This window comes from Mustelus asterias, chromosome 13 (genome assembly GCF_964213995.1).
Source record: "Mustelus asterias chromosome 13, sMusAst1.hap1.1, whole genome shotgun sequence".
NCBI classification, from domain to species: domain Eukaryota; kingdom Metazoa; phylum Chordata; class Chondrichthyes; order Carcharhiniformes; family Triakidae; genus Mustelus; species Mustelus asterias.
In genome coordinates, this window is record NC_135813.1 from 20,585,143 (window position 1) to 20,605,610 (window position 20,468).

The window sequence follows — 20,468 nt, forward strand, 5'->3', positions numbered from 1 at the left end:
GATCTCAGGCAGAGATGCAGGGGACCCCCCTGTTCCCCCCCCCCCCCCCCCCCCCCCACCGATCTCAGGTAGAGTGGCAGCGGACCCCCTCCCCCCCCCCCCACCTCCACCACCGAGCGATCTCCAGCAGAGAGCCGTCAGACGCTCGGCACGTACCTCCTCACTAACTGGAGTTCCCGTATCAGACTTTTGTGGAGCATGTCTATTTCACGCCGATTCTGGATGGGCGAATGCGCTGGTAAAGGGGGAAGTGCCAGTAAGGTTGGGTGTGCAACCCATTAAGTCAATTTAAATGCTTGCAAATGCGTGGAGGTGGGCGCAGATCGCGCTCCTCGCCTCACGCCCGACTTTATCAAGTTTTCACGCCCACAAACGGGCGCAACGTGATGATAAAATCGGGCCCGATGGGTTGAATGGCTGTCTGCACTGTAGGGATTCTAGTATTTAACAAGGTACAGAACAAAGGGAAAAACGAGAGAAAAACACATACAATGAGAATTAAACTTAATGACCTGTACAATGCTTGTGTGGAAAACAGAAGATAGCTAAATGACAAAACTGATACTGGCATAAAGCAACCCAAGGCCTAGTGAGAGAAATTGAAGAACTAAGAGACATGAGATTCAGTGACTATATAAATAGCTAGAACTGGGGAGAGGCAGGTAGAAATGGAACATCAGCAAATAGAGACCTCTGGCTCAGGAACAAGCTGTCAAAAATGATGCAGGCCATCTCTCAGGTCTTCCAGTGTACGGTTCTTCAACCTAGGCACCAAATTATTCCTTTCCCCTAACCCCAAAAATGTTGTTATTGTCACTTTGCCAGCAATTGTTGCAAAAGAGAAAGGGGAGTTTTGGTTAAGGTCTAAAGTTATTAAAATCAGGTTTAAGGCCAGATGGCCTCAAAGAAAAATACAATGTTTGTATCGAGTTTCACTGAAATCAAGTAAAAGGCCAAAGACAGAGAGAACAAATTGAGAATGCATTGGGAATTCGAGTGGCAAGTGACATAGAAGTCAGGGTTGCAATTGTGGATGGAACAGATGCTTGACAAATTGATTATCTAATCTGAACTTTGCCTGCCTAATATATAGAGAACTAAACCGTGAACAGAGTATGCAGCATGCTAGGTTGAAGCAAATGCACAAATGTCTGTCTTGATGTTTGAAATCCTGGGCAGTGATAGGGGAGGTGCTGAATGGGCAGGTAGATCATTCTGGATTTACCACTTCTATTTCAAGAGGGCGAAACATGAGTATTAAAATATTCGGCAAGTATTTCGCAGTTACCTATTACAAATTCTATTTTTAACACAATCATTTCTGAATTTTATTCATTTCCTTAAGTTATGCCACGTTATAGTAGCTGGCTAGGAAGCCAAACTACTGATAGGTCTCTGCCAATCCCACTTTGTAAACTGCACCTCTCTTCCTGACAAGGCTGAGTGTTGAATGAGAGAGGACCTAGCATCAACTATGTGCTTTTTCTGAATGTAGTGCAGACGTGCATGCTTACATTCAGAATTATGAGCATATACTCTGACCGAATCCCCAACCCTCCATTCTATGTTAGTATTCCGATAGGCTCTACCATTTTGCCATAAAATATTACATGCTTGTCAAAGTATAGAAACGTCCCCCCAACTAATTTTAAATGCCTCTACCTTGCATTCAATTTCACTCCAAATGTGATAGTTAATTACGTGAGAAGTATTTTTTCTACTGTAAATGAAACTTCTTAATGACTATAAAAGCTTTACTTCCATTAAAACTTATGGGTTAGTGACTCACTCAGTGTTAGTATAACACTGTACTTCCATTGGTTATGGGAGTATATAAATACTTTTAGTATCATCAACAGGGTGTACTGCAGCAACTCTCAAAGGTTTCTTCGACTGCACCTTCCAAACCTGTGACCTCTACTGCCCAGAAGGCCAAGGGCAGCAAGTATATGACAATAAATCTTATATCATGAATAGAATCCTTCATTGTAGGATGATCTCTGCTGCTAATGCTGCTTGGGATGCTGTGTCAATTGATATGTACCCCCCACCCCCATCAATTTATTTTCTCCTGTTGCATCCATCTGATTGTGTTGAATCCATTGTTTTATCATGCTTTCTCTCTGTGATTAATTTGAACCCTGATCATTTTCTGCAGTATCGGTTTTGACTGTTCACCTGCATTTTTTATTTTTTTTAAATTTTTATTTTGAAATTGACTATGTTATATATCAATCAACTTAGGACAGTCTTGTTCGTGTTATCTTCAATATGTTAAATGTGTGGAGAGACCATACTACAAAATTAACTTCATTTTTTTCTACGACTGTATATTTTCTCCTTCTGTCTCCACACCCGTTAAAAGGAAACTCGGAATTACCCAGAAACATACCCACAGTTGCAGAAGGAAGATAGTGTGGAGAATCCTGCTCTCCAGAATCACATTCTAGAACTGGCTTCCATGTTGGATGTTCGAAGCCTTTTCCTGGAAAAGACCACTGCTGAATATTAGGAGAAAGGCTGAAAAATAAATTTAACAATTTATTTGAAGCCACTGGATCTGAAGAAGATATTTTTCTTTGCATTTACCTATTGGATAATTGAAACACTTCTTTTTCAAACAGAAGTCTTTTTGATCAGATAATTTCTCAAAGACTGATGTATCTGGCACAATTATGTTTCTGTAGTTGCGTGTTCCATAGTCACCGTGTGTTAAATGTATTGTGAAGAAAACATTAACATGGCAGGATACAATTGTAAAGATGATTTATAAACAACAATTAGCTGAAAAGGGCATTTACTACAAAAGCAATAGAAGCTTTTTGACTTGGTTCATTTCTCCACCCTGTGTTACAGTAAAACACTAGATGTTAATAAGATTGTCATTTTGAGTGTTTTATAATTAAGTATCTCTTGGCAGCAATATATAAAAGAAAAAATGAACTATTTCCCATGATATTCTGTTTCATTTTGAGTTATAGTTAACCGTATGTATTAGTTGTGGTCTTAGCAGTAAACACTTTAATGGTAACATTTGATATACTTGAGAGAAACCAATACCCCAGTTCGTGTATCGGTACTGCAATTAAATATGACATGACCTGAAAAACACTGTATACAGCAGTGTTATCCGACACTCCCATAATGCACTGTGACAGATGAGCATGCTCTGTTGATGAATGAGAACCAGAACTATCAGGGGACATTCAAGACAGAGTCCAGTATATTAAGGTAGGTTTATGTGTGTATGTCTGATGTTGCTTTACACTATTGGAATTGCTACAAATCACTGTAACATGATATCTGATGGCTTCCAATGCAGTCTCATTTGTTGCATTTACAACAGATAGGTATGTATGTGCATAAAATAATTGGGGTCACTTTTGCAGTTGAGCCTCATTTTAGGGAAATAAAAGATATTGTCAATTATACTCCACCTACTCATCTTTCCTCTTTGAAAGAGGAACTATTTTATTGGTAAAATTGCTGGTAGCTATAATTTAATGTTGCTTTGTTCCTGAAAGACTGGTAGAAATTAGAGGCTGAAAGATGTGTTCTGTGTTCTCAGCACATTCACCATGACAGGTCACACATCTCATGGTTACTAGTATTGTGCTGCACAACTAATTTTAGTTCAGCCATAAAACGCTGCTACATTTTTATACATGGATACTTGAAATAAGCAAGTTTTTTGTGAAAAGCTTTGGTATTCGTACCTTTGCCAAATATACTTTGTATAGTAATGTTATGTAAAGGAAACAATCTTTCCTGTAATAGATTTTGATCCATCTATGACAAGTATCAAGACTATTAAAGATGCTTTTTATGCCTATTACCACATCTTGTTGCATTGTGTTGACTCAATTCATAGTTGATATTACCTCCTAGATGGTTTAGGAGTGCTTTTTGACTTGTATTGTGTGAAATTTCTCTTTACAATGGATTTAGCTACTATCAAATCATCATGTAGATCTGATTTAACTTATGTTATTGATCGAATATTCTGTCACTTAAACTTGTGTCCTGTTGTTAAAATCTGAATGTGTTTTGGCTAAAATACAATTTTAAGATGTGTAAAACAAGAAGGCAGCTTAATTAGTAAAATGTTAAATGCTTATTGGCCAGATGGCATAAGAGGACATTGTAGTGTTGACAATTTTGCTTCCAAAGTTCTAAAAATGGCCAATAATCAATATGTAAATAATTGCAACTGCAAAGATGTTTAAAGATTTTTTAATGAAAGAATTTTTGTGAATCACGTTGTATTCACTTGATGCAGCCCAACTCCTGTGCTGAACTTTTCAAAAGGTTGTTAAGCATGTTATTAGATTTAAATGTGATCTTTTGCTACTATCTTGAAGCAAAAAATGCAAAGGTGAAAGCAGAATTCTATACTTTTAGTTATATTAAAAGATAAACAGACAGCGCACACTGGAGAAAATGTTCTCACTGTCTGCACATTATAATGCGTCTTGTGATTAACATAACTTAACTGTTGTATGTACATTTTTGTTTTTACTGTGTTCGTAATGTGTATTACCCTATACTTTATCAATGAGACTCAATAAAAAAAACCTAAACCAATGTTGATTCTTCTGTATAGTGCTAAATAACACTTCAGTGTACATTTTTAGTAATGCTAGAGTTGAATAGTAAAATTACAACACATGTTTTTGAAAAATCCTTTATGCTGTGTATGTGCAATTGTTTCTAACTGATTTGACAAGGAAAATAATTTCGGAGGTGCCACACTGTGGGTTCCTTAAACAAATCAATGCAGGCTTATTTACTAGGTATTGCCTGATTAAAGTCCAATATGGAAGAGAAATAAAACCCTGTGAATGACTCTGGTGATGTCACAGCATGCCATGTGACTAATCACACAGCGATGCATCACTTTCCAATACATAACATCCCTCCCCCTTTACTTCAGTAAACTTCAACAAACTTTTAAACATTAATAATTACCCACTATGAACATCAGTTACATTGCCAAGTATTATTATCTACATATATACAAGTAACATGCGAGTCTTTTTGGTGGATGTTGATTTCGTTTTGGTAAGATATGATGTTCTGGAGTCTGATCTTTGACATCTACGGTAGCCTGTTCCTCACAAATATCAGGCCAGGTACTTCACCTTGTGAAGTTGCTTTGTCAGCTTCTAGAGACATTGGTTGTTCTACTGCAATAGAATCTGAACTTGGTTATGAAGTAATCCTTGGTTCAGGGATTTCACAATCTTCGATGGCTTTCTGAAAGTGTGTCTGCTAATTCACTTTGTGAAGTGAGGATTTGATCCATTTGTCTCTGCTGTATTCTCTCATCATCAAGTTGCACTGTATCTGTAGCAGGCTTATCTTAGCTAGAATGGTTGCAAGTACCCACTTCTCACTTGTAGAGTAGTTTCTCACTAAAACTCCTTTCTCCTTGTTTAAAACTCAGTTTAATGTTTATTCACAGTGAGTAACTTATGCTTGTTGTTGCTCTACTATTGTCGTTGTCAGGTGCTGTGAGTAGATGAAATTTAGTTCTCAAACCAAAAGAGAAAATGCTGGAAAATCTCAGCAGGTCTGGCAGCACCTGTAAGGAGAGAAAAGAGCTGACGTTTAGAGTCCCGATGACCCTTTGTCAAAGCTAAAAGGCATAGAAAGTGGGAGATACTTATACTGCAGGGTGAGGGAATGAAAGATGAGTCACAGCCACAGAAACCAGGGGAAAAGGCTGCTAATGGCAGTCCATAGAGAGAATAAAGGGTGTGAATGGCCAAACGGTATAGAAGCTAAAATCACATGAAGATTGGGGGGGGGGGGGGGGGAATTAGTGGGAGAGAGGTAAAATTCAGAAAAGGGGGGAGGGAAAGCAAAGCATTTTATTTTACTGTTTTCTACCTTTTGATTTCTTTATTGTCTGTCTTCATTTTCTTTCTTTCCCCACTCTTTCTGAAAGGTAGGTATTTATATTGGAACAATCCCTTGTTGGTAACAACCATTAGCAGTGGTTGTAACTCAGTTGCCGCCCTCATCTGGAGGTATGTTTGGGACAAGTCAATCTTGCTGAATTGCTGACCACCAGCCAGTCCATCAAACAGATCCCTGATTAGTGGCAAGGGGTGCTGGTTGACCCAGTACTGGATTTATCATCATCACAGATATACACACAACCATCAGATTTAATAACTGGGATGATTAGGGTTGCCCAATTGCTCATTATTACAGATTCAATCACTCCTTCCTTGACTAATTTCACTATTTCCACTTCTACCTTCAGTTTAATTGCATAAGGCACAATTCTTGTCTTGAAATATCGAGGGTTGCTATCCGGTTTGATCTTGAGCTTTGCCTCCATTCCAGTCATGGATCCTAGAGTATTCCCAGACACCTTCCTATACTTTACCAGAAGATTTTGTCGCCTGTTCTTGCTGTCAACCAGTTGGTTTATGCTCCACAGTTTAGGCTAATTTTGTGCAACCACATTTTTACAAAGAATGCAGGAAAATTTCCCTTTACTATGAACCATGATTTATCCTTCAGTGGAACTACCCCCTCAGTATAAGTTTGCAGGATTACATTTGAAGGTTTTAGTGGTAGTGTTTGAGCTTCTGATTATATATGTTTTCTGGGAGAAATGAGACAACTCCTGTATCTACTATCTTTACTACTTGTCCATCTAACTTTGGATAAACCAAGAGCCTTTGGCTATTCCCTATCCTCGATAGGACACTTATTTTAAATTCTTTCCTAATCTGTATTAACCTTGGAAATGTTTGTCCTCATCAGATATTTTGTAGACCCCCTTTAAGATCTTGATATGTTTTTACGTTTGCACACCTTCGGGGTTGGAGAAGTCTGCCGTATCCAACATGCCTTAGGTGTGTGGCCTTTCTTGACACATTTTCTCTACTTCCCACATCCTTGTGGAGAATGCCCCACCTGAGCACACCTATAGCATGCTTGCATTTTAAGAGATTTCTTTCTATCGGTTCCGATCTTGTGTATTTTGGCTCCGGCTCCAATTTGGGGAGCTTCTTTCATGGCCAATTCCATGGACACTGATCTCAACAGTAAGAGTTAAAGAGCTTTTGGTGAGCAATCATCTTTGAAATCCTTCATTTTGAAGTCTACAAACAAGTTGGTCTTGCATATTATTTTCAAGGGTTCAAACAACTTGTAGTTCTTGGCTAACTTTCTCAGCGTTGTAACGAATTGTGATATATTTTCACCTTTTTGGCTCTGCTGACAAAATTGGAACCTCAGCAATTATTAGTGGTTTAGGCAAAAAATGACTTTCGAGACTCTCGCAGTTCCTCGCAGGTTTTTTTACTGGGCTTCTGAGGATGCAAAAGGCTCTGTAGCAATGTAAAGGTTTTACGCCCTACTACGCTAAGAAAAGTGACTATTTTAAGTTCATCCGGCATCTTGTTCGCAGCCAGGTAACATTGAAATATCTCACCGCCTTGGCAGTTAGCGGTTATTAAATCATAGTACTTTAATTAACCTTTCCTCCCCTCAATTCTTTTTGTTTAATTTGTGTTATTTGTTGTGTTAGTTGGATCTGTAGTTTAGAAAACCTGTTTTTCAAACTACTTGGTAGGCAATCACACTTCTATTCCCTAACAAAAAGACTTACAATTCCTTTTTGACTTTTGTTCTATTTTTATTTGGAGTTTTGCTTCCCTTTTTAGAATGCACAGGCTCTCTTTTTAATGAGTGTGAGGATCTCATTCCGTGTGAGGTCCAGCCACATCCACGCGCTAAACAGTAAGCAAAGTCTTTTTCAAGGCTACTCACGGTTTTTCTTGCAGTGGAGGGTTTTTTTTATTTGACCTGTTTGAGTTGAAGACGCTGACTTTTACCCTTTCATTTTCCTGATGTCGATCCTTCCTTTCACACTGAAGTCACGGTTGAAAAGAAAAACTTCAGAATCTGGTCAGTTTCAGCTTAAAAACAAAGCATCGTCAGATTTTCCTTGTGGATGTGCAATTGTTTCTGACCAATTTGACAACAAGAAAAAATTATTTCTGAGGTGTCACACCGTGGGTTACTTAAACAAATCAATGCAACTTTATTTACAAGGTGTTTCCTGATTGAAGTCCAACATGGAAAAAAGAGAAAACACCACGAATGCCTCTGGTGACATCACCACATCATGTGACTAATCATAAAGCTACATTACTTTACAATACACAACACCTATGAAAACCACACTTGAATTGGATTAAAAATGTTACGCTTTTAAACTATTTAATTTCAGCTGTTCCATCAATTCATAATTTCATGTATGGCACAATGGTTAGCACTGCTGCCTCACAGCGCCAAGGACCCGGGTTCGATTCCCAGCTTGGGTCACTGTCTGTGCGGAGTTTGCACGTTCTCCTCGTGTCTGCGTGGGTTTCCTCCAGGTACTCCAGTTTCCACCCACAGTCCAAAAGACACGCTGGTTAGGCCATGCTAAATTCTCCATCAGTACAACTAGGGGATATTCACAGTAACTTAATTGCAGTGTTAATGTAGACCTACTTGTGATGCTAATAAATAAACTTTAAACTTAAAGTACCTCAAATGTAAACAACCTCCAAACTGAAAAGTTAGTTTAACCATAATAATTTTGGTGAGTTTAAAAAGGGCTTACCTTGGAAGTTTCAGCCTCATTGTTCCACAGGAGCAGGCTTGAGGGTAAGAGAGTTTGTTTCTACACTTGATTTATTTATTTATTTTTCAGTGATTTTTGTGTTTAAAATCGGAGGTTTTTTCTGAAATCGGAAGTAGGCCCAGGAGAGGCCTGGGAAGGTTTTTGGTGAGTTTAAAAGCAGGCCGCACTTTTGAGCGGGCAGCGGAGTAAGCAGGGAGCAGAGTGAGAGCTGTAAGGGCTTTGGCTCTAAGGGCTTAGGCAGAAAGGGTGAGGCGGGGTAAGTTTAATTCGTTTTGTTGTCTCTTCAATTGCAAATCTTAAGTTCAGTCCGTGTGGATTCCAAGGAAAAGGGGGGGGAAATAGCTCATTGTTCCATTGGAGCAACTCTATCTGCTAGTGGTATTGGCAAAGTATCTAGAAGGGATGGGTGTGAAGGCAGTGCAATGTTCCTCTTGCAGTATGTTTGAGGTGAGGGACGCCGTCAGTGTCCCTGCTGATTACACCTGTGGGAAGTGCACCCATCTGCAGCTCCTCCAAAACCGTGTTAGGGAACTGGAGCTGGAGTTGGATGAACTTAGGATCATTAGGGAGGCAGAGGTGGCCATAGACAGAAGCTTCATGGATATAGTTATTCCAGGAAAGGAAAATATATGGGTGACAGTGAGAGGGGCTGGGAGGAAGCAGTCAGTGCAGGGATCCCCTGTGGTCGTTCCCCTTAACAACAAGTATTCCACTTTGGATGCAGTTGAGGGGGATAACATACCAGTGGTGAGCCGCAGTGAGCAGATCTCCAGCACTGAGTCCATCCCTGTGGCTCGGGAGGGTAAGGGGGAGAGCGGGAGGGCAATAGTTATTGGGAACTCGTTAGTTCGAGAAATAGATAGATTCTGTGGCAGCAAAAGAGACTCACGGATGGTATGTTGCCTACCGGATGCCAGGGTCCGTGATGTCTCGGACCGTATTTTCTGGATTCTTAAGGGGGAGGGGGAATCAGTCACAAGTCGTGGTACACATTGGTACCAACGACATAGGTAAGAGAAGGGACGGGGATTTAAAACAGGAATTTAGGGAGCTGGGCTGGAAGCTGAGAGCCAAGACAAAACATGTGGTCATCTCTGGTACGTTGCCGGTGCCATGTGATAGCGAGTTGAGGAACAGGGAGAGAGTGCAGTTAAACATGTGGTTGCAGGGATGGTGTAGGAGGGAGGGTTTCAGCTACGTGGATAATCGGAACACATTCTGGGGAAGGTGGGACCTGTACAAACAGGACGGGGTGCACCTGAACCAGAGGGACACCAATATCCTGGGAGGGAAATTTGCTACGGCTCTTCAGGGGGGTTTAAACTAATTTGTCAGGGGGGTGGGAAAAGAAGTGGTAGTCCGGAAGTCAGTGTTGAAGGTAGTGAGGTATTGGGGAAGGTATCAAGGTCAAAGGTGGGTACCAGTAGACAGGAAGGTGGGTTGAAGTGTGTCTACTTCAATGCAAGGAACATCCGGAACAAGGTAGATGAACTTGGGCGTGGATTGGTACTTGGGACTACGATGTTGTGGCCATTACGGAGACATGGGTAGAACAAGGACAGGAATGGTTGTTGGACGTTCCGGGGTATAGATGTTTCAGTAAGTGTAGGGAAGCTGGTAAAAGAGGTGGAGGAGTAGCATTGTTAATCAAGGATAGTTTAACGGCTGCGGAAAGGCACTTCGAGGGGGATCTGCATACTGAGGTAATATGGGCTGAAGTTAGAAATAGGAAAGGAGCGGTCACGTTGTTAGGAGTTTACTATAGGCCCCCAAATAGTAATAGAGATGTGGAGGAAGAAATTGCGAAGCAGATTATGGATATGTGTGGGGGTCACAGGGTAGTTGTCATGGGGGACTTTAACTTTCCAAATATTGATTGGAACCTTTGTAGGTCAAATAGTTCGGATGGGGCAGTTTTTGTGCAGTGTGTGCAGGAGGGTTTCCTGACACAATATGTGGATAGGCCGACAAGAGGTGGGGCCACATTGGATTTGGTACTGGGAAATGAACCGGGCCAAGTGTTAGATTTGGTTGTGGGAGAGCACTTTGGAAATAGTGACCACAATTCGGTGTCTTTTGTTATTGCAATGGAGAGGGATAGGGCCGTACGGCAGGGCAAAGTTTATAATTGGGGGAGAGGTAATTATGATGTGATTAGGCAAGAATTAGGGGGCATAAGATGGGAACAGAAACTGTCAGGGAAAGGCACGAATGAAAAGTGGAACTTTTTCAAGGAACAAATACTGTGTGTCTTTGATAGGTATGTCCCTGTCAGGCAGGGAGGAAATGGCCGAGTGAGGGAACCATGGTTCACAAAAGAGGTGGAATGTCTTGTAAAAAGGAAGAGGGAAGCTTATGTAGGGATGAGGAAAAAAGGTTCAGATGGCTCAATTGAGGGTTACAAGTTAGCAAGGAATGAGCTGAAAAAGGGGCTTAGGAGAGCTAGGAGGGGGCATGAGAAGTCCTTGGCGGGTCGGATCAAGGAAAACCCCCAAGGCTTTTTACTCTTTTATGTGAGGAATAAAAGAATGACCAGGGTGAGGTTAGGGCTGGTCAAGGACAGTCGTGGGAACTTGTGCATGGAGTCAGTAGAGATAGGAGAGGTGATGAATACTTTTCTTCAGTGTTCACCAAGGAGAGGGGCCATGTTTTTGAGGAAGAGGTGTTACAGGCTAATAGGCTGGAGGAAGTAGATGTTTGGAGGATGTACTAGCAGTTTTGAATAAACTGAAGGTCGATAAGTCCCCTGGGCCTGATGAAATATATCCTAGGATTCTTTGGGAGGCAAGGGATGAGATTGCAGAGCCTTTGGCTTTGATCTTTGGGTCCTCACTGTCCACGGGGATGGTGCCAGAGGACTGGAGAGTGGCAAATGTGGTTCCTCTGTTTAAGAAAGGGAATAGAAATGACCCTGGTAATTATAGGACGGTTAGTCTTACTTCGGTGGTTGGTAAGTTGATGGAAAAGGTCCTTAGGGATGGGATTTACGACCATTTAGAAAGATGCGGATTAATCCGGGATAGTCAGCACGGATTCGTGAAGGGCAAGTCGCGCCTCACAAATTTGATAGAATTTTTTGAGGAGGTAACTAAGTGTGTTGATGAAGGTAGGGCAGTTGATGTCATATACATGGATTTTAGTAAGCCGTTTGATAAGGTCCCCCATGGTCGGCTTATGATGAAAGTAAGGAGGTGTGGGATAGAGGGAAAGTTGGCCGATTGGATAGGTAACTGGCTAAACCGGGATGTTGGATTTATGTCACATTATCAGTAACCCCCACAGCTTGCCTCCTGGACTTGCACAATTTCACAAGCTGTACTGTCTGGAGACAATACACATCTCTTTAACCTGTGTTGAATGCTCCCTCCACCCACATTGTCTGTACATTTAAGACCTGGCTGGCTGTAGAGATTTGCATTCTAATCAGTATTCTGTAATTTGATTTCTGTGTCTGTGCCCTGTTTGTGAACAGAGACCACTCCATCTGACGAAGGAGCATTGCTCCGAAAGCTTATGGTATTTGCTACCAAATAAACCTGTTGGACTTTAACCTGGTGTTGTGAGACTTCTATCTGATCGAAGACAGAGGGTGGTGGTGGATGGAAAATTGTCGGACTGGAGGCAGGTTGCTAGCGGAGTGCCACAGGGATCAGTGCTTGGTCCTCTGCTCTTTGTGATTTTTATTAATGACTTAGAGGAGGGGGCTGAAGGGTGGATCAGTAAATTTGCTGATGACACCAAGATTGATGGAGTAGTGGATGAGGTGGAGGGCTGTTGTAGACGGCAAAGAGATATAGATAGGATGCAAAGCTGGGCTGAAAAATGGCAGATGGAGTTTAACCCTGATAAATGTGAGGTGATTCATTTTGGTAGGACAAATTTAAATGTGGATTACAGGGTCAAAGGTAGGGTTCTGAAGACTGTGGAGGAACAGAGAGATCTTGGGGTCCATATCCACAGATCTCTAAAGGTTGCCACTCAAGTGGATAGAGCTGTGAAGAAGGCCTATAGTGTGTTAGCTTTTATTAACAGGGGGTTGGAGTTTAAGAGCTGTGGGGTTATGCTGCAACTGTACAGGACCTTGGTGAGACCACATTTGGAATATTGTGTGCAGTTCTGGTCACCTCACTACAAGAACGATGTAGAAGCGCTGGAAAGAGTGCAAAGGAGATTTACCAGGATGCTGCCTGGTTTGGAGGGTAGGTCTTGTGAAGAAAGGTTGAGGGAGCTAGGGCTGTTCTCTCTGGAGCGGAGGAGGCTGAGGGGAGACTTAATAGAGGTTTATAAAATGATGAAGGGGATAGATAGAGTGAACGTTCAAAGACTATTTCCTCGGATGGATGGAGCTATTACAAGGGGGCATAACTATAGGGTTCATGGTGGGAGATACAGGAAGGATGTCCGAGGTAGGTTCTTTACTCAGAGAGTGGTTGGGGTGTGGAATAGACTGCCTGCAGTGATAGTGGAGTCAGACACTTTAGGAACATTTAAGCGGTTATTGGATAGGCACATGGATGATAGGGAGTGGGATAGCTTGATCTTGGTTTCAGATAAAGCTCGGCACAACATCGTGGGCCAAAGGGCCTGTCCTGTGCTGTACTGTTCTATGTTCTATAATTTATTTCTGGGTTTTTTTCTCCTTTTTAGTTAATGTCAATTTATCAATCGTTCTATATTATACAAAACATTCCTTTTTTTGGATTTATTTCAATTCTATATTTGTCTCAATATATCCCAGGAAAGGCAATGAAATAGAGTTCCTAATCCAATTCAGGAAACCTCTGCCAAAAGTTACTTTCTGGTCCTTCAGCGGCAATCAGTCAAGATCATAATTTTGCCTTCCTACTGATGACGTAGTCTTGAAGGTGAGCAAGGCGTTGATCCTCATTGTAATCTCTGGAATGCAGTCCCACAGGTTTATCCCCCAAACCCCGCGATTAAAAATAAAACTTGTACATCAAATGTCATTCCCTGCTTTGATTTTTATTTGGTTGCCTATAAGCAAAGAATAAGGGCAGCATAGCATCCTGACTTGTCATTGAGTCAGGATCCTGGAATTCCCTCCCTCACAGCACAGTGGGTGTACCTACACCACAGATGTTCAGAAGGTGGCTCATAACTACCTTCTCAAGGGCAATTAGGAACGAGCAATAAATGCTAGCACTCCCAGCAACACCAATTCCATGAATCAATTAAAAATAAGTTTAGCCACAATTCCTCTAAATCTGAGCCTGTATGAATGCCACATCTAAACACACTTTTAAACTGCTCTTTTAGAACATCTTGAAGGCAGGACCTCAAGTATTTGACAAATACTATTTTTAAACTAGATAGCCAACATTAGCCAATCAAAGTCATCGTGACAATGTTCGAGTCAGCTCTTAGATAATGAACTATGTAAGTAATGATTAATAGGTGGTGGCGCATGCTTGGCTTCCTTCAGAAATGCATTTACTGCACTTCTACATAGAATCTCTTTTTGTCTACTAAAGACTTTGCTGTACAAGGGCATTATTTATTCCCTTTAGGGTATTAATTGTTATAAATAATTTGCAATATAAACAATTTTTATAAAGTTAAATATTTCTTCATTGCTCTTGCACCATAAACTGATAAATTAGCTAATCCCAGGAAAGTTTGCCAGCAACCACTGGGTTAATTGTAATGCCACTACCACCTTTTTCAAAATTATTTTCAAAATCAACTCTTCTAAAATTCATGTCACAATCCAGATAGTCACTAAACAGGATTCACCACATAATTAGACACGAGCAGTTATTAAAACCAAACTTGGAAATACTTGCACAGCAGAAACAAAATAAATAGGGAACTTGCCCCAAACTGATATTCTGGTCCCTAAATTACAAAATGTGAATTTCTTTTCAGTTTTAAGTGACACTGATGTTTGACTGAATATTTATGGGTCCAGCTTTAGCAAATCTATCAATATCCCAAATCTCACTGTTAAAATGGAAACTGTTGCAGAAACTCATCTTTTTAAATTGCATTTTTTTACTTGCGCAAACAGCTATGATAATTCCACTGCAACAACCCTCCAGATTGATTTTTAATTTAAGCGTATGTCTATTTTGTCAGTTCAGGATATCCAAATTTCACCACTTTTTCCTCCTCAGTAACAGGGCTGCCAACTCTGGTTGTACTTTCTTATGAATATTTCATCAAATGACTTCCCATTTTCCAACTATGCTATTAAATCAAAAAGCCCCAAATGCCTATGTTTTCTAACTAATGAATTATAATGTTCAAGGATCATAGAATCCCTAGAGTAGAGGAGGCTATTCAGCCGATCGAGCCTGCACGGACAACAATCCTACCCAGTCCCAATCACTGTAACTCCACATATTTACCCTGCTAGTACTCCTGACACTAAGGGGCAATTTAGCAAGGCCAATCAACTTAACTCGCATATCTTTGGACTGTGGGAGAAAACCAGAGCACCCGGAGGAAACCCATGCAGTCACGGGGAGAATGTGCAAACTCATACATACTCACCCAAGGCCAGAATTGAACCCAGGTCCCTGGAGCTGTGAGGCAGCCGAGGTAACCATTGTTGCACCGTGTTGCCCCAAATTCAAATTTCACCATCTACCATAGTGGGATTTGAACCTGGGTCTCCAGAGCCTTACCCTGGGTTTCTGGATTACTAATCCAGTAACAATCCTACTGTGGTGAACCATAGTTGGTTACCACTATGAGTACTGAACCATAGATGGTCAGCACTATGGGTACTTGTAGATATGTTACTGTTGTCACTGTTGGGGTTAGGGTTGGGCTGTTCTACCTGTTGATATTGTTCTGTGGTACACTCCAGTTGGCTCCGCCTACCTGGAGGAGTATAAAGGTCACTGCACTGCCTGGTGACCCTTTAGTCTGGGATTGTATTGTATATAGTGTGCTCCATTCTTGTTAGTAATAAAAGCCTTTATTTCCCGGGTACGATCCAGCCTCCCGAGTGATTTAATCGCGCATCACCTACTACTTCCTAAAATGATCTACCCCTTACAGTATGACTAAATAAACATGCATTTTGAAGAAATAATTCAAAATATTCAACAAAAACCTTAAATGGGAACTGGTGACCATAAGAGCAAGCGGGTGGGAAATGGGTCCCTGGAATTGAATTTAAATCTGCGATCTTCAAGTTAAGCTGCTCTCTGGGGGTTCCAAAGCCACCTTGTCACCAATGACAGCAGCAGAATGCAGCTGTGCAAATAACAAAAACACATAAGGAACTGCAGGATCACAGAATTGTCAGTGCAGAAGGAGGCTATTTTGCTCATTGTGTCTACACTGGCTCTCTGAGCATTTTACCTAGTGCCATTCTCCTGCCTTCTTCCTGTAACCTGGCCCTTTGATTCTTTTCAAATAATAATCTGATTTTCTCTTGAATTCCTGGACTGACTCTGCCTCCACCACAGCTTTCATGCATTCCAGACCCTAACCACTCTCTGTGAAAGTGTTTTTTTCTCATTTTTTTGCATCTTATGCCAATTACCTCAAATCTGTGTGCTCTGGTTCTCAATCCTTCTCCCAATGGGAACAGTTTCTCCCAATCTACCCTGTCCAGGCCTCATAATGCTTTTATCAAATTTCCTCATAGCTTTCTTTCCCTCAAGGCAAATCATCCCAACTTCTCCAATTTATCTTAACTAAAGTTTCTCATCCCTGGAATCATTCTCATAAACCTCCTCTACACACTCCAATGCCTTCACATTTTTCCTAAAACGCAGTGTCCAGAAGTGTATGCAGTCACCAGCTGAGGTCAAACTAGTGTCTTATATAAGCTCAGCAAAACTTCCTTGCTCTGGTATTCTATGCCCCTATTAAAGTCTAGGAAACTGTATGCTTTATTAACAGCTGTCAACATGTCCTGCCACCTGACTTATGCACACCTCTGTTCCTGCACCCCCTTTAGACTTGTACCCTTTATTTTACACTATCTCTCCATGTTCTTCCTACCAAAATGTATCACCTCACATTTCTCTGCACTGAACTTCATCTACCACCTATTCACCCGTTCCAACTTGTCTATGTCCTTTAAAAATTCTATATTGTCCTCCTCAGTTTACAAATGCCATATTATGTCCAAATCTTGTCTGCAAATTTTGAACTTTTTCCCAGTACACCAAGTCTGGATCATTAATATATGATGTGGAGATGCCGGCATTGGACTGGAGTAAACACAGTAAGAGTTTTAACAACACCAGGTTAAAGTCCAACAGGTCCAAGTGGCATTTGCTACCAAATAAACCTGTTGGACTTTAACCTGGTGTTGTTAAAACTCTTACTGTCATTAATATATATCAGGAAAAACAAGGGTCCCAATACCAACGCCTGGAGAACTCCATTAGAAACCTTCCTCCAGCCTGAAAAACATCAGTTAACTGTATCCTTTCACTCAGCCAATTTTGTATCCATGTTGCTACTGTTGCTTTTATTCCATGAACTAAAACATTTCTCAAGTCTATTGTGGAGTACTGTATCAAATGTCTTTTGGAAGTCTATGTACAAAACATCAACAGCTTTGCCCTCACCGTCATCTCTTTGAAACATTCTCAGAATCTTAGAATCCCTACAGCACAGAAAGAGGCCATTCGGCCCATCGAGTCTGTACCGACCACAATCCCTCCCAGGCCCTACCCCCATATCCCTACATATTTACCCACTAATCCCTCTAACCTATGCATCCCAGGACACTAAGGGCAATTTTAGCATGGCCAATCAACCTAAACCACACATCTTTGGACTGTGGGAGGAAACCAGAGCACCTGGACGAAACCCATGTAGACACGAGGAGAATGTGCAAACTCCACACAGACAGTGACCCAAGCCAGGAATCGAACCCAGGTCCCTGGAGTTGTGAAGCAGCAGTGCTAACCACTGTGCTACCGTGCTGCCCCACCCCATTCCAGCATGTTAGTTAAACATGATTTCCCCTTAAATCCATGCTGGCTCTCCTTAATTAACCTGTATTTGTCCCTGTGACATTGGTGACTGGTTTGTAGTTGCTGGGCTTATCCTTACCCCCTTTTTGAACAAACGAGTAATGTTTGCAGTTTTCTAGTACTTTGGCACCACCCTGAGTCTAAGGAAGAACGATGTGACTCCAGATAGTTTCCCAGATTGCTAGCCAACCAAAGCTTTAAAAATACAGGACAAATGCCGTCACGCAGGGGAAAAAATGGGATGCAAGAAAATCTGCAAAATATAAAAACAGGATGGTTGGTCACTGACAATTAAGGCTAGAAAAGACAATTTTTGGTGTTTCAGGGAATCAAGGGAGACAGTGGGAAAGTAGAGTTGAACCCTAAGATAAGACATGATTCATTGCAAGAGGTTTTGAGTACAGGAGCAAGTATGTGTTGCAATTATACAAGGGCTTGGTGAGGCGACACCTAGAATATCATGTGCAGTTTTGGTCTCCTTTTCTGAGGAAGGTTGTCCTTGCTCTTGAGGGAGTGCAGCAAAGGCTTACCAGGCTGATTCCGGGGATGGCAGGAGAAATTGAGTAGGTTAGGATTGTTTTTGCTGGAGTTCAGACGAATGAGGGGGGAATCTCAAAGACTTATACCATTTTAACAGGATAGATGCAGGGAGGATGGTGGGGGGAGTCCAAATGTGGAGATGCCAGCGTTGGACTGGGGTAAACACAGTAAGAGCTTTAACAACACCAGTTTAAAGTCCAACAGGTTTATTTGGTAGCAAAATGGACTTTAACCTGGTGTTGTTAAAACTCTTACTGGGGAGTCCAAAACCAAGGGTCTCACAGTCTGAGGATGCAGGGTAGACTGTTTAGGATGGAGATGAGGAGACATTTCTTCACCCAAAGAGTGGTGAGCCTGTGGAATTCATTGCCACAGGAAGTAGTTGATGCCAAAACATTGAATGTATTCAAGAGGTGGTTAGATATGGCATTTAGGGTGAATGGGATCAAAGGTTATGGGGAGAAAGTAGGATTGCATCGGCGAGTTGGTAGGAACGCCAGCGGTGGTGGTAAATGTAAGGACAGATCTGATTGGTTGGGCTGCGGGGGAATAAATGAAAGAGTGGATCTGATTGGTCGGGCTGTGGGGGCAAATGAAAGAGTGGATCTGATTGGTCGGACTGTGGGGCTAAATGAAAGAATGGATCTGATTGGTCGGGCTGCGGGGGGGTAAATTAAAGACTAGATCTGATTGGTCGAGCTGCGGGGGGGTTAAATGAAAGAGTGGATCTGATTGGTCGGGCTGCGGGGGGGTTAAATGAAAGAGTGGATCTGATTGGTCGGGCTGCGGGAGGGGGTTAAATGAAAGGGTGGATCTGATTGGTCGGGCTGCGGCACTGCCACGGTCCAAAGCTGCTGAGAGCCGGTGACGTCGCGGCCACAGCGGATGGAGTGAGGTGAGAAAGACCGGGACCTGGATGGGGGCGGCTCGGCCATGACACTCGAAGCTTCGCCGTCATATCGCACAACTCAGGTACCAGCTGAGGATGGGAAAGGCTCTGCATCTACAAGTCTGACAGGGTCTGCGGGCAATCCCTCCCTCCAGAAATGGACCTAAATCGGCAGTTAGTGTCGAACTTTCCAGAAGCGGACTGTGTATTTTTGAGCAGCACCGGCCCGGGTCCATTGCTGAGTGATCCCTGCGGGCGTTGACTCGGTGCCACCGGCACGGACTGGGCTGCTGACTCGGTACCAGCAGCACGGACTAGGCCGCTCCGCCTGGTTTGTCCAACTCCAGACTGCCCCGCTTTGGCCAACCCACTTACCGCCTGTTGATTGGCGAGGAGCTTTGGCAACCGTCCAATGATATCGTGGCTGGGACCAGCCCGCTTTCCCATTGGCTTCAGGACCTGTCAATCAAAGAGCTGTCAGCTGGTCTAGCTTCTGCTTTTTGGGTAAAAATGGAAGACTTTGCACAAAGTGCAGAAACGGAATTGCAACATTTTTGTGAATACGTTGAAGGAATTGCACAGTTGATGACTTTACCTAAAGTCCCACTGATTTATTACACTTATTTTTAATTAGAGATTTATAGCACAGAAAGAGGTCCTTCAGTCCATCAGTTACTTAGCTATTTCTAATCTCATTTTCCAGCACTTGGTCCATAAACCTTGCATGCCATGCCACTTCAAGTGCTCACCCAAATTCTCTTTAAATGTTGAGAATTCCTGCCTGTATCACCCTTTCAGGCAGTGAGTTCTAGAAAAATCCCTAGAGCACTTTGAATTGTAGCCACTGTCATAATGGTCCAGATCTCCCAGTCAGCGCTGACACTGAGGATTAAAACAGAAAATGCTGGAAAAAAACTCAGGCCTAGCAACATCTGTGGAGAGTTATTGTTTCAAGTCTGTATGACTTCTTCAGAGGTGAAGGTAGAAAAGTGATGGATTTTATATTAGGGGTGTGGTGGGTCGTAGTGAAGCAAAATAGAAGGTCAGGAATAGGTGGTTGCTCATGAGAGATTTGCCAAGGATGTCATGGACACAATACAAAGGGAGAGTTAATGGTAGTGTTAAAGACTCAAGAAGATGCTGATGGTGGCATAAAGGTAAGATAGCTTTTGATCACTGAGTTACACTGGACATTAAACTGTGTAACAATTCAACAATGAGTATCCAGGTAAGTATGTATCTTACCCAAGCCTGTGACCCTGTATGCAAGGGCTCCGGGTAGCACAGAATGAGCCATAAATTCAAATGTCCTGGGCAATTACAGTACATTTGCTCATGTAAGGATTTCTGATGGGTCCTAAAGTTTAATGGGGTTGAAGTGCTGCTGTTGGCATCAGAAAATCTCGCCCAATTTTTAAAA

General features: G+C 42.0%; 2 protein-coding genes across 13 annotated transcripts in view; both read left to right on the forward strand.

Moving 5' to 3' along the window:
- The window catches only part of scai (suppressor of cancer cell invasion), a 161,645-nt gene extending 157,082 nt beyond the window's left edge, over window positions 1-4,563 (forward strand). For both annotated transcript variants that reach the window (XM_078226495.1, XM_078226496.1), the window contains one exon: window positions 2,366-4,563. In XM_078226495.1, coding sequence (XP_078082621.1) covers window positions 2,366-2,512 — 147 coding nt within the window. In that variant the 3' untranslated portion in view covers window positions 2,513-4,563. The remainder of the gene's footprint in view (window positions 1-2,365) is intronic.
- A 14,406-nt stretch (window positions 4,564-18,969) lies between these two features.
- The window catches only part of golga1 (golgin A1), a 56,215-nt gene continuing 54,716 nt past the window's right edge, over window positions 18,970-20,468 (forward strand). For 3 of the 11 annotated variants that reach the window (XM_078226486.1, XM_078226483.1, XM_078226492.1), the window contains exon 1: window positions 18,995-19,131. The gene's annotated coding sequence lies outside the window, so the exon portion shown is untranslated. Of the gene's footprint in view, window positions 19,553-20,468 lie in introns of all 11 variants that reach the window. The other 8 variants (XM_078226484.1, XM_078226488.1, XM_078226490.1 and 5 more) reach the window with 8 other exon arrangements.